The sequence below is a fragment of the Rhamphochromis sp. 'chilingali' genome (genome assembly GCF_963969265.1).
Source record: "Rhamphochromis sp. 'chilingali' genome assembly, chromosome: 6".
NCBI lineage: Eukaryota > Metazoa > Chordata > Actinopteri > Cichliformes > Cichlidae > Rhamphochromis > Rhamphochromis sp. 'chilingali'.
The window spans coordinates 18,182,928-18,196,438 of record NC_137933.1 but is presented as its reverse complement, the minus strand read 5'-3'; the positions used below and the strand labels follow the sequence as shown (position 1 = coordinate 18,196,438).

The window sequence follows — 13,511 nt, the reverse complement described above, 5'->3', positions numbered from 1 at the left end:
AACACAGTGCCATTCTCCGTTGAAAAGGTTGACTTGTAAAGGTTACTGTAAAAATGAAGTATTTCCACGTATATTTTGTCAAGCACTGTTTGTCTAAATACACTCCTCCTCAACCAGTGTTGCCAACTTAGCGACTTTGTCGCGGGTTTTCAGACCCCCTTAGCGACTTTTTTTCTAAAAAGTGACTAGCGACAAATTTGGCGACTTTTCCTGGTGTTATTGGAAACTTATTTATGACGACTTTTTGACGTGAAAGGGCGTGTTGCTCTTACTCTCAACAAGCAGCGATGCTGCCGTGGGCACCTCACCCGTGCTAAAGCGCAAACGGGCGGAGGATAGTCCTCCCCCAGCTGCAGGAGATGTTCACACCTATGCGTCCAAACTGCAAATGAACCGTGCATGAGCGAAGCCGCTGCTCCGCACTGACTGTAACGCAGTCAGTTCTTCTTTTACTGTTATGCTGTTTTGTGGATCACAAGGTTTAAAACTACTTATAAACACACACACATAAAGTAACTCCACCAGAGTGCCTATTTCGGGTCACGTTTGCCAGTCGAAGCCCGGATAAAGGAGCAGGGTTGGAATTGTGACATTAAACAACAATAATTGCTAAAAGAAATTTAATTTGTAGTTCTAGATAAATTCTAAATGTATTTAGGACGTTTTTTTGCTCACTTTATGTCTCTTCCACGAAGTTATTTCTCTTTCCAACAGCGTAGGTCACAATTACATTAGCATGACCAATTATGCAAATTAGGTGATGACGTCATTTAGCGACTTCTAGCGACTTTTAGGAAAGCCAATAGCGATTTTCCTTACTGAGGAGTTGGCAACACTGTCCTCAACCCTACCTCTCCAAATAGTCAGTCTGAGCTTTCCCTTATTGCTAATGTTGTCCATTCTCGTCACTCCCAGTGAAAATAAGATTTTCAGCTCTGCCACGGTCTCCAGCCTCAGAACTACTAGTAAGCAAGTGCCTTGACGGTGGTTTCGCCATAATAACTATTAATGAGTAATTAATGAGTGAGCAAGTGAATGTCTGAAGGGCACAGTGTTGGAGGGGGAGCATGAACATTGTGTGCTTTTGAAGACAGGAAGAAACAGAGCTCCTGAAGCTGGAGGAAACCCATAAAAGCAGGGAGAATATTTTCAAATTCCACAGAGACGGGAACAAAGGACTCTTGCTGTGAGGGATCAATGCTAACCACTGAGCTGAGAAGCCACAAGTCAGAGATTTCATGTTCCCCACTTCAAAGTGTTGCTAATCACTTTAAGAAGACTGTAAATATTGGAGCAACCGACGCACACCATGTGGTGTAATCTGTACACTCAAATCTATATTTTCATGTAAATGTTTAACCTTTACATCTTATTTCCCCCTATTAGACAAAACTGAGTTAAACAGCTAACTGAAAATGAGCCATAGCATTACCAAAATGCCAGTGGCACGGCAGCCTGCCAGCTCACAAACCATTACGACTCTCATTTTATTTCCAGTAAAATGACACATGTGACCTAACTTTGGTGAAGAGCCATTAAGTGATCATTGTTTGCAAGTTTCACTAACATTTGACGAATACTCTTGGAGTACAGACCCTTATAAACTGTGATGAGCAAAAAAAATAGACAAAAACACCACTTTAAGAACATGATATATTTGCTAACATAATTGGAAAAACACACAAAAACCCAAAAAGATGACAGAAGATCCCGACATACAACTGAAAGATGGAGCATTTCAGAATTCCAAAATCTTCTTCACATTACAACACTATTAAATTTCAGTCCCTCAGGTGTGTCACACCCTCTGTGGAAAGTGAAATTTGCCCGTGAAGCGTCCGTGGTTGTGCAGGTCGAAGGGGCTGAGCACCCTCCTGATGCCCAGCATGTTGCCCTGTGCGATCTTCTTAAAGCTCCAGGGATTCTGGTTGTTCTGCTCCATGTCAGCTGGTTTCTTATGCAGGGCTGCTAGACTCTCTTTGCTCATTACCTGGAATAAAGACATGAGAATACTGTTACCACAGAGAACCAGTGGGTAAAAACTGCGGTCACTTCTAATCAAATCGCATCATCTGAAAACAGTTCAGACTTTTTCTCCCACCAGCGCATGCCTTATCTGTGATCTCACCTTCGCAGGAAAAGGAAGCTTCTTTGCCACTTCAGTCAAGATGTGCTCGACCTCGCCCAGCTCCACCTTTCCTCCCACCTCCACGATCAAACGTCCGTAACGAACCGGTGTCACGTAGTGGTCGATGGCTCCCTTGCCCCCACCCATGCGCTGACCCAGACCTTTCCGCGTGATGGGCTTGTAAGGGGCGTTGATGCGCCACATTGCAAACGTGGTCCGGGCGTCCATCTTTCGATTGATCGTAAGACGCATCATCTCTATATGACCCCAGTGGAGGTACCCACCTCCCAAGGCCTGTATATCAGATCAGAGAAAACAGGTCACTTAGTGTCATTCTCTATTTTTTAACTATTTAAAAAAAACATATGGCAGCACACAGATTAAACCAGGCAGCAACTCTTAAGTCAGTTTAATGCCAAAAACTGCAGTCCCTGAAATCAATCCACATAAAAACCCATTTTAAAGAAGCCAACATCGGCACAAAACATTCTGGCACAAAAAGCGGCTTTGTTTCCCATCACTCACTTTCACCATCTACCCGCGCCAAACTGACAAATACCTCACTTCATTTAAACTGTGTAAAAGGCTTAAAGTTACCATGCTGTGGCCGCTGTGTGACAGACAGGTGCCGTTTCATCTCATTTAACTTGCAGGTGTACTGTTAAGTTTTTCCAGCAAGTACTTTAAAAAAAATATCTTGAGTAAAATTAAAAAAGAACCAGGTTGAGTCACCTTTTATTTTAACTATAAATCTTGATCAGCACAGAACAAACAAAATGTCAAGGCACTTAGTCATATCCTGTAAAACATGCAACACTACTGTCAGCCATATCTAAAGTAAGATAAATGCACTCGCCACAATAGCGTACTGTCCCGTGGTGAAGGTATTTGCAGATTTAGCTGGGCCCTGGATATCCCACAGCTTCTTTGCCTCTTTCTTGGCCTTTTTTAAGTTCGGCACCTTGTTCAAAAACTTCAGTTTGGGCTTGTCTGGCAGCACCACATCTGTAGAGGATAAAAACAGGCACGAAGGAACATGTCACATATTTACATATTTACCTGCTACTGAACACCAGAACTGAGGGTGCTGGATGCAAATAAAAAGGTTGCTATGTGGAGAAGGGTTGGGATTGGAGCTCTAACTGCTATACTAATAGTCCACGCAACACTCATGGTGAAAACTGCACCTCCGGCACAATTTCCTCCACGGGTGTTTTGGATCAGAGGCGACCTTTTCACAACAGAAAGGAGTGAATTGACGCATGCAAAGTGTGAATTGTGTTGCCATGACACATCTAGAAGAAACCCAAACCCTAAAGATTTGTACAGCCCTGCTACAGGCACATTTATGTCAGCAATGTTTGTAGGAAAACTATAGATGTCTTCCCACTGTTCATGTTTACATCGCAGTGCAGTCTGATTGGTGACCTTTCCAAATCTACAGTGAGATGAACGTGTTTCACCTTTTCAATTTTGAACCTGTGCATAACTGAGAAAGTATTTATTACACGGCGTGCTGCGGGGAAAAGCCTGTTCTAACGTTTGAGTCTAAGGTTTATTTTTTAACACCTGGCGGCTTTTTTGCTTCTCATCCGTAAATACTCTGCATACTCTTTCACATGATTCAGTTTATTTTGAAAAGTCTCAACAGGATCTTGAGCTTTATTGTGAAAGGTTCATGTGGAAAATAAACAAGCGGACATGCCGTGGTTTTACCGTTGTTGTTGCTAACGACAACGCATAAAAACAGGCGCTTGTCCGTCTGTAGTGTGGTTATATTAAATATAAGAGAAAGAGAGAACTTTAAGAAATTAATAGAGCCATGAAAAAATATTGACGTAAACAGTTTATTTTGCGACACCATGAAACAAACTATAGCGTAAAATGAACCGATAGATGTTTTTATATAGTCATCCGATATATAAATCGTTATATCAAACAGCCCTATTCACATGAATCATAACTACTGACTCATGCACATCTGGTATATCCCTCTGCATGATTTTTGAAACAATAAATATATTTCAGGTTTTCTTAATAGGCGGAGAAATCAGCATATAAAGGCCCGCAGGTTGAGAGTTGGGGTTACTTTTGAAAGCTTCATGCTGTGATTTAAGTCATGGTTGGGGTTGTTTAATGAGAATGAAGCATGACTCTGGACCAGCAGTGTAAAGCCATAAAAATTAAACAGCCTGACACAAATAAGTGAAAAGAAGATGAATAATTACCACTGTAGTCTGGAGGGATTTCATATGTCTTCAGCCCTGCAGAGAGGACTTTCAAGTAGCTGTGCAAAGGACCTGTGGAGTAAACCACACGTGAGACAACTGTGCAAGAGGAATTTTGTGGTTTTCAGAAACAAAACAAGTCTTACTTGTGTAGGCTGTTATATTTACGAAAAATATGCTTGAAGCAAGTCTGCGGTGAACTTGTCTTCATCTGAAACTGATGTTGTCATGTCCTGTGTGGAAAATCTATTTACTGTGTGTCCAGCTTTTACAGGAAGTCAGCTGCTCTTTGTACATGTGCAGCTTATTGTTAACTGCAGGTTTCTTGTTTGGCATAATGTAATTATCATATCCTGTTGAATAAAATTAATATGGCATTTCTGTCATAGAAGTGCTTCAGTAGCCAAATGTCTAATCACTTCAATCAGCCTCAGCGTTAAGGACCTTGGGGGTCCAAGTCCTGTCCAAGTCCTGCATGCCGAGTGAAAAATTGCCAAAGCTCTGCTGATTCAATAACCTCAGAGCCCCAAACCTCATCTCCTTACCATCAGCTCAAAAACTTAGTGCAAGAGCAAGGTTTCCACAGCTGACCAAATCCTGTAGTATGCATGTGTGAGTGGCCCAGTTGCCCAGTTTTAAGGCAGGACCTCACTCATAAACTGCAAAACAAGTGAAAATGTGTTGGAAGACACCGTGCCCTTACAGTCACTGTACTAGTGTGTGGTGAGCTCACTGATCCACATCGGCACCAGAGAGAACATCTCTCATGATTTCTCTCTGTAGTCTTGTGACTGCTTCTCTACGAGCCTACTTACACCCATCCATGGATTGGTGTAATTGTGTGTATGGTGTGGTTTAAAGTAACCACACCATACACACAGTAATGCACAGCGGTGCATTACTGCACTGTGATATACGAATGAACTCACTCTTTATTTTTAATTGTTGTGTTTACTGGCTGGTTGCCCGTCTAGTTGATAACCCTGGCCAGGATCCTGTCTTCATACACTGCCTTTCTTTATGGGCTAACTGTGTAACGTTAGCATGGAAAATAAGGTTTACACAGTTTAGCTGCAGTCTCGTCTACCTAGTAGTGAATGTCGGTAACCTAATCAAAATGCCCCGTTTCCACCTTTACCTGGAGGTTAACGTTATGATGAGGTTACCATTAGCTAGCTTGTATTACCTTGTAGGTGACTGCTGGTTTGACAGATTCCGGTCAGCCCGCCGGCAGCAGCTTTAATGAGGGAGAGCATGATGTTAGCGTTGAAATGGACCCTACAAACACCAAACAGTCATTCCGTGTGGTACATATACGAGCATTTTAGGTGTGTGAATAATATAAAATTCTACAAACACCACGTTGGACAAAAGGTCGCTGCCATCGCGGAGTTACTGTAAGACTTCCGGCACAAAAAGAAACATTTCCGGTGTTCGTGTCTTTCACAATAAAAGTATTACAGCCCTCTTTCTGGCTTTTTCTTGTCATTATTATCATTAATCTGATATATTTAATGTGATATAAACATATCACATGAAAGTACAAAATCTATTGTGGTATTTGATTTATATACACATTTAGCACATGAGTTCAGAAGCTGACACAGTAAAAATCCACCTTAACCTCCTAAGACTCGAACTCTTTCATGGCATGCATTTTTAATTTCTCTTTGATATTTGGGCTGATTGGGACCTGAGAAGTTTAAAAACAAAGAATTGCCAGATTTTTTTTTTTTTTTACCTGATTTTTTTTTTCTGACAAAAAATGAGATGCACATATGAGGATATTTGTTTTAAATTTCAATAGAACAGTAGCAGTATCATGTCCTCGTAAGTGAATATCAGGCCCTTGTAGAGCAAAATTTTGTATTTTGGTCTAGAGGACCCAAAATGTTATGTCCACATATGTGAACACCAGGGCCCTATTTCAGGAAGCCGGTTTATAAAACTCAGAGTGAAAAACGATACGCAGGGTTGAGTAACCCCGAACTGTCCAACTCGGAATATTCGGTTTCAGAAAGGCTGATAACAATTAGTTCAATCAACGCGGAGTTGCTTTAACCCCAAGTGAAGCGCGCGGACGAGGATACATAAAGCCCTGATAAGCGGAGCACAGATTAAGCGAGTCACCATGGAGACGGAGGGAAAGAAGGCGCGGTCAATGTATTTCACAGCGCTTGAGGCCGAAATTCTGATGGCAGCATATGCCGATAACATGCAAATTTTGCAGAAAAAAGTAACACAGCCACAGCTGCAAAAGAAAGGGAGCATGCATGGCAAAACATAGCCGACAGAGTCAATGCGTGAGTGTTAATATAAACATTGATCTAGGGATTTCCACCCATTTAACACGTTATTTTATCATATGTTATTTTATTTGTTATTTTATACATTTTATTTTGTGATGTGATGTGAGCGCAGGTGCAACCCAACAGGCCCCAAACGTGCCTGGCAGCAAGTAAAAATGAAATATAAAAATATAGTCCAAACAGGTAAGGTGTAATTGTATTATGAGCCATAGTGCTTGGTCTGTTTGTCCTATGTAAATCAATTGCAGTTAGAGGCTACATTAATTTTCTTTCTGTAAGCACTTATTGAAATTATCTGAGCACATTACAAGTACATATTTGCTTACTCTGTATGCTCAAATGTGGCCCGTTATAGCCAACAGAAAAAAAGTGGAGGCCCGAAAAACAGGTGGGGGTCCTCCACCACCACCACTCACAGAGGCTGAGCAGTTGGCCCTCAGCCAAAACAGTGGGCGCCCTGTGGCCGAAGGCATCTCTGCGGGGACATCCTCTGAGTCAATAACCCCGCAAGACACAAGTGCCTAAATAGGGGGTAAATTCAAAATAATACATGATGTGCGTACATCCTTTCTTCACAGTCACCTTTGCAGTGCTGCTCATTCATTTGATAAACTCTTTACCATAATGGATTATTTTGTAGTGAAGTTATTTTCCTACTGATTTTGCCTTCCCTCAGTCTTGGTTGTCTTTGAGAGCATAATGACAATGAAGTGTAAGGTGATTGGTATGTTTGTTAATTGCCATTTGGTCCCTTGTAAGTTATAAGTGACCTGTATAAACCTCATATTCTATCAGTTGATGGTGGTGGTGTACTGCATCTGGTGCAGCCTCCTGTTGAGCCAGACCAACATGCAGTTGTGAGTAATACTCCACAGATTATATGAGTTTACAGTAGAACAGCAATGTTGTTTATTTCTTTACTACAGGAAAATAATGAAGAAACATTGACAGCTGTTACAGAGGAGGAAGCAACAGAGACACTTTATGAGGTTTACATCTTTTAATAGAATAGAATAGAATAGAATTCAACTTTATTGTCATTGCACATGCACAGGTACAGGGCAACGAAATGCAGTACTAGTAATACTTTGTGTACAGGAAACACAGGCGACCAATAAAGCCAGTTGAACAAAAAATCTGTTTATTCTTCTTTCAACATGTTGAGGTGATGGGTCAAAAGAAATGATTGTGACATATGGTGTCTCTGACTGCTCTTCCATCTTGTATGTCCGTGCGAGGGTCAGGATGTTCATGGTTTGGATCACTGCTGATGTTTGGTTCAGAAGGACAGTGTTCTCCTCTAATTGTGGCAATGTTGTGAAGAATCACACATGCCACAATAATGTCACATGCCCTTTCTGGGGTGACCCTGAGTCTTTGCAGGCACTGTAACCGGGCCTTAAGCATTCCGATAGTCATTTCAATTCTGGCTCTTGTCCTGCAATTAGCCAGATTATATCGCTGCTGTGGGCCCGGTTCAGGGTCAGGGTAAGGGGTAAGCAAATAGGGTAAACATGGATACCCCCTATCACCAAGCAAGTAGCCAGTGAACTCTCCTAAGACAGAAGGATACACTTCTGAAGCAATTGGTCTTTATATATTTTAAAGTATTCTCAACTCACCATGTCCAAATTTTGTGCTCAGTGTACATTCACGGAATATTTGTGAGTCATGGACAGAGCCTGGCCACTTGGCTTCCACATTTGTGATAATGTTGGCAGCATCATATATGATCTTCACAGTGCAGAGAACACAAATTAGCATCCATTACTATAATGAAATAATTTGTTAGTTTGAAATGCTACAGGGAACTATGTACCTGTACATTAATGCTGTGGAAAGACTTCCTGTTCACATAGTCTCCTTCATTTACTGAAGGAGCAATGATTGGAATGTGAGTGCCATCTGTACAGCCAATCACACCTGGGAACCCTGAAAATAAATGTAAAATTTAAGTAGTAGTCCAAGTATCACCACATCATAAATTAAGTTTTGTTCATCCTGATACCTGCAATTTTGTGGCATCCTTCTTTGATAAATCCTGTGGGTCTATGACCGGGGAACACCACAAACGTGTACAGGAGACGTTTCAGTGCAACTGTAACATTCCTGACTGCCCGACAGACGGTAGCCTTGGAAACGTGCTCAGCGTCACCAATATTATACAGAAAGCTCCCGTTTGCAAAAAACCGAAGTGCAATACAAATAATATGCAATGAACTGAGAGCATGTCCGCGATGTGTCACATGCGTAATATATGGCCTGAGGATGTTATTCAAATAACTTATAGATTGTGCTGAGAAACGGTAACGTTCGCACAGAAAATCATCAGGAAATGATAAAATGTCCAAACGCGCTCTAATCACTCTCTCCCGGCGGAGAGCTCTGCGGAGAATTTGGGCTTCACGATCTACTGGCTCTTCAAGGAAGGGGCACGCCATGTCCGACACTTCCTACTGTCAGGTTTCCGACAAAGGGGCGGAGACAGTCAGGGTTAGTTGTAGTAAACCTGCTAGGGGGCAGGTTAGCTTCACGGAGTGTGTCGTCATAGTGACTCACTCAGGCTTCATCTGAACTCGCTTTGTGAAACCGAAAACCCAGAGTTTTCGTTAACTCAGGGTATACTTACTCAGTTTTTCCACTAAACCGGCTTCCTGAAACAGGGCCCAGGTCCTAGGAGGACTAATAAGGTCAATAGATCTCAACCTACTTCTATTATCCACCTATGGGGGATTTTAGACGTATGCACACTGCTCTATGGAAGTTTTTTTTGTGCCACTGGAACAAACAAAAGTTTAGAAAATAATACATTTTTGCCACCCATAAGTTTAAACTTTCTAAATAATCATCTGAAATTTTCAACTTACTAACTCACCTTGTTGAGAAACTTGAACTCAAAATTGAAAAAAAAAAAAAATGTAAAATTTCAAATTAAGTTGACAATTTGAGATGAAAATTTCAACTTATCTCTGCCAATCAATTGTGTTTGTTTCAGTGGCAGAAACAAGCTTCTATACCACAGTCCACTGCTGTCATCAGAAGATCAAATTTAATTACCTTACCCTTACATTAACACCAGTGATCCTAAGAAACTTGTTCTAAACAGGTAGAAAATGCAAACTCCACACAGACAGACACCTGTCCAACAGGAGGGCTGAGCCGAGAGAACGCAGAGAAAAATGATGGTTGAAATTTTATTATAACAGCAGAGCATGCACAGTGGATAAATGTGCCATCTCGCTGCTGATATACATTGGTTTACCACAGGAAACGCTAACACAGTGCATCAAAACTCACGCCTATCAAACGTGTGAAGAAGGCAGAAAAAAAACAAAAAACACCAAAATTATATTTTTCACTGATAAAAAATTTTTTAGTGTTAACAAAATAAACTATGAAACATTTGACAAATCCCACTACAGAGTGCGCACCTGCCATTACTTAACACAGGTAAAATTTGAACTCATTCCAGTTTTTCCAGCCTCCCACATAGTTCTGTTAAAAACTGGTAGAGACTACCCTGCAGTCAAACTCTTTACATCCCTTAGGTTTGCATTTCCTATATCATCAAATATTTGCAAAACACTTCTGTTGATATCTGTTTTTACTAACCCGCAGTCCTCCTTACTGTTACACTCCCTGTCTAAGTGAATTAGAAGAACCTTTAAAGTATCAGGAGTAGAAACAGTAAAGGCAAAAACACTGTCGGTAATTTGATCTCTACAACAAGAACAACAACAAAAAAAGAATAAATGTTCAACAGTCTTTAAATCAGAGGCACTTTAGTATTCCTCAAACAGCTACTTTGTGGTTCAAAGTCTGAATGTCTCTTGTTACTCATTCAGCAGCCGTCAGTGCTACTCTGCAGAGCTTCTTGCCCATCACATAATGAATAAAGTCACCGATTCTAAATCCCGTGGTAGAGGAGATCATATTTGGGAATATTTTGAGGATCTATGGGACTCTGGACGATCATTTTCCCCCGCATGGCTCCTCTGTAGATCACTTCAATCAGGTCCATGAAATCTTGCTTGGTTTTGAAGCTGCCAACGAACTTGGTGTGATCTGGAGAGCTGAAAGACAAACAATTATTAACAACTGTTGGCCTTATTCTGACTCTTTGCGCATCAGCAGTAGCTTATACTTTTGGTATGTGTTGATATGTATCCACAAAATTGACATTGATTATTCTTAAGTTGAAAGTCATGCCATCAAAATGAATTTGAAAAAAGTCTGAAATCCCTTATTTCTTTATAATTAGGAACGGAAATACAACGTTAATGAAACGTGTCAAAATAAATAGAGCATCAGAGTTTGTAAAATTCGAATGAGTTTGAAAGTCAATATTTGGTATGACCACCTTTATTCTTCAACACAACCTGAACTCTCTTAGGCAAGCTTTTATATAACATCTGTAAACAGCCTTCAGGAATGGCAAATGGCAAATATTTGTATAGCGCTTTTACTAGTCCCGCCTAGGGACCCCAAAGCACTTTACACACCCAGTCATCCACCCATTCACACACACATTCACACACTGGTGATGGCAAGCTACATTGTAGCCACAGCTGCCCTGGGGCAGACTGACAGGCAAGCTTTTATATAACATCTGTAAACAGCCTTCAGGAATGAATGTTCTGTTGTCTGTCAAGATCGACGCGATGGGCAGAGCCGTGAGTACTCAAACCGTGCTTATTGAACGCAATATGGATAAGATCTTGGAGAAGCTCACAGCTCTGCAAAGAGAACTGGATAGACCTGGGGACCAGTGATGGATATTAGATCACCTGCGAAATCAAATGCAGCCCGGTCACTCTAACCTTAAACCAAACAACCATCATCTTATTCAGCTACCCGGCCGTCAGCTTAGAAGGCTTCAAGGCCGAAAGCTGGCTGGAACAACTCCCCCTGATAACAGGACTGTGATTTGACCCTCTGGCCACATCCTTCAAGGCCAACTGCGGCGGCTGGAGAACTGCTGACTTTTGCTTAGAACTGGGTGAAAGGACGCTCTCTTTTCAGTTGATACAGGATACACACACGCACACAGACACACGTAATCAGACACAGATATACAATCACCCTCCTCCCCCGCCAAGCGGCTCCGATGCACGTCCTTTATGTTATATGGTGGTGTGAAGACTCATGTGCTCTCTGTGCTGAGGTGTTTTTTTTCTGTTCTCAAACTGTCGTCCTGTAGTAGCTCAGTCTGGGTGGAGTTCTTTTTCCTCCTCATGTTCCATCATATATTGCATATTCATTGCTTCCATCCTACCTCTCTTGACATGTCTTCCCAATGTGAAGTATGGGATTTGTATGTACAGTCAGAAAGGGTCCAATCTCACTGCATATGCACGTAAATGGCTATCTATCTACATATCTAAGATGACCCCACAGTGCTTAAATAATGCTAAGGTCTGGGCTTTTGGGGGGCCAATTCATGACTGATAATTTTCCATGTTTTTTTTTTTTTTTCTCTATCCAGGTATACTTGGATTTAGGGGTGGGTTTAAAAAAAACTGATTTCCTGATTCAAATCTCTTAATTTGAATAATGTGATATTGATTCATTATTCAAAATTCATTGAACCAGCAGCTAAGAAGATAAGAACTACACTTCTGTTTAATACACATTGCCATGCAGTTCCTCTTACTTTGGCAGTTTTGCTTCCACCATGATAAAAATCACACTTCCCGCACAGCTCTCTCTCTGTACTTCAAGACCAGTTTACCATCAAAAAAATCTCTGGTTTCTGCCTTATTTGGTGGCTTATTAAACGCCAGTCTGTGTAACTTGACTTCCTACAGTTTTTTCATATGTATTTTAAGGGAACACTGCACAGCATGATCACAAATGCTATGTTTTCAGCTAATAGCTATTTGTAATACACCTTGTAGGTGAAAAGTGCCAATTAATGTCTGTTATCTTTTGCACATATCATAGATTCAATTAAATAAGCAGAGACACATAAGGTGTTTTTGCTGCCTAAAGACACAATGTGTGCGTGTGTGTGTTTTAGATTACTTCTTTGCTAAGTAATCTTTTAAGCGTTTGTTTAACAAAACAAAAAAAACTCAAGAAAGTCTGGCAAGGAAAATGTAACTGAGGGGTAGCTCAGTGGCCCTCGATAATCACTCGGGTCACTTCCCTGGTTCAAGCTATTCGACTGCTTCAAACTAATGTCTTCTTATAGTGATTTTAGGTTAATGTCATTCTGAGCCCTAGGTCCACTCACCCATAATCGACCTTCATGTGCTGTCCGTTGAAGAAGAAGACAGTGGAGGGGATGTAGCTTATGTCGAAGTATCTCGTGTAAATGGGAGCTTTATCAACATCGACGATGTAAATGGACGCCATGTTACTCAAGTCGTGGGCCGTTTTAGAGAGCTACAACAGAAAGACAGGAGACACATGAGCTAAAGTAGAGAGTGAGCAGTTATTATTTACATTCATGTCACCGTTTCAGCTTACTATCTCGTCGAGCTGCAGACACACCGAGTCATCGTCCCTGCCGAACCGTAAAACCACGACTTTTTCTGCCACCCCTTTAATGACTTCGTCGATATCTTTTTTGCACGTTAATTTGGGCAAAAACAAACTCATTTTGAGGCTAACGAGCTAACGTCTCCCCCTGTACGGTTGTTTTACTTCCGGGAGGGAAGTGCGTCATCATTGCGTCGTGTGCGACACCATCAAATATCCGCCTTAACTTTAATTAGAGACACTGTGGAAATAATTTAAATAAGCTGTGGTTTATAATTTATTATATCATATTACCATTTAAATATATTGTATAGATTTAGCTGGCTAAAAACGGCTCGTGTTCTCTTCTCAACAAAGACAATT

At 41.1% G+C, this 13,511-nt stretch overlaps 2 protein-coding genes across 2 annotated transcripts; both read right to left on the bottom strand.

Annotated features, from left to right (window-relative positions):
* Positions 1–1,639: 1,639 nt before the first annotated feature.
* mrpl16 (mitochondrial ribosomal protein L16) lies at positions 1,640–5,782 on the bottom strand. The gene is made up of 5 exons (XM_080885510.1): positions 5,543–5,782; positions 4,357–4,428; positions 2,985–3,133; positions 2,129–2,422; positions 1,640–1,990 (listed from the first exon to the last, which is right to left on the bottom strand). The coding sequence occupies exons 1-5, from the start codon at positions 5,610–5,612 to the stop codon at positions 1,799–1,801; spliced, it is 777 nt and encodes a 258-aa protein (XP_080741636.1). The 5' UTR covers positions 5,613–5,782; the 3' UTR covers positions 1,640–1,798.
* Positions 5,783–9,828: 4,046 nt separating this feature from the next.
* Positions 9,829–13,325, bottom strand: txnl4b (thioredoxin-like 4B). The gene is made up of 3 exons (XM_080885212.1): positions 13,137–13,325; positions 12,901–13,052; positions 9,829–10,738 (listed from the first exon to the last, which is right to left on the bottom strand). Exons 1-3 carry the CDS (start codon positions 13,266–13,268, stop codon positions 10,573–10,575), a joined length of 450 nt encoding a protein of 149 aa, XP_080741338.1. The 5' UTR covers positions 13,269–13,325; the 3' UTR covers positions 9,829–10,572.
* Between the last annotated feature and the right edge of the window lie 186 nt (positions 13,326–13,511).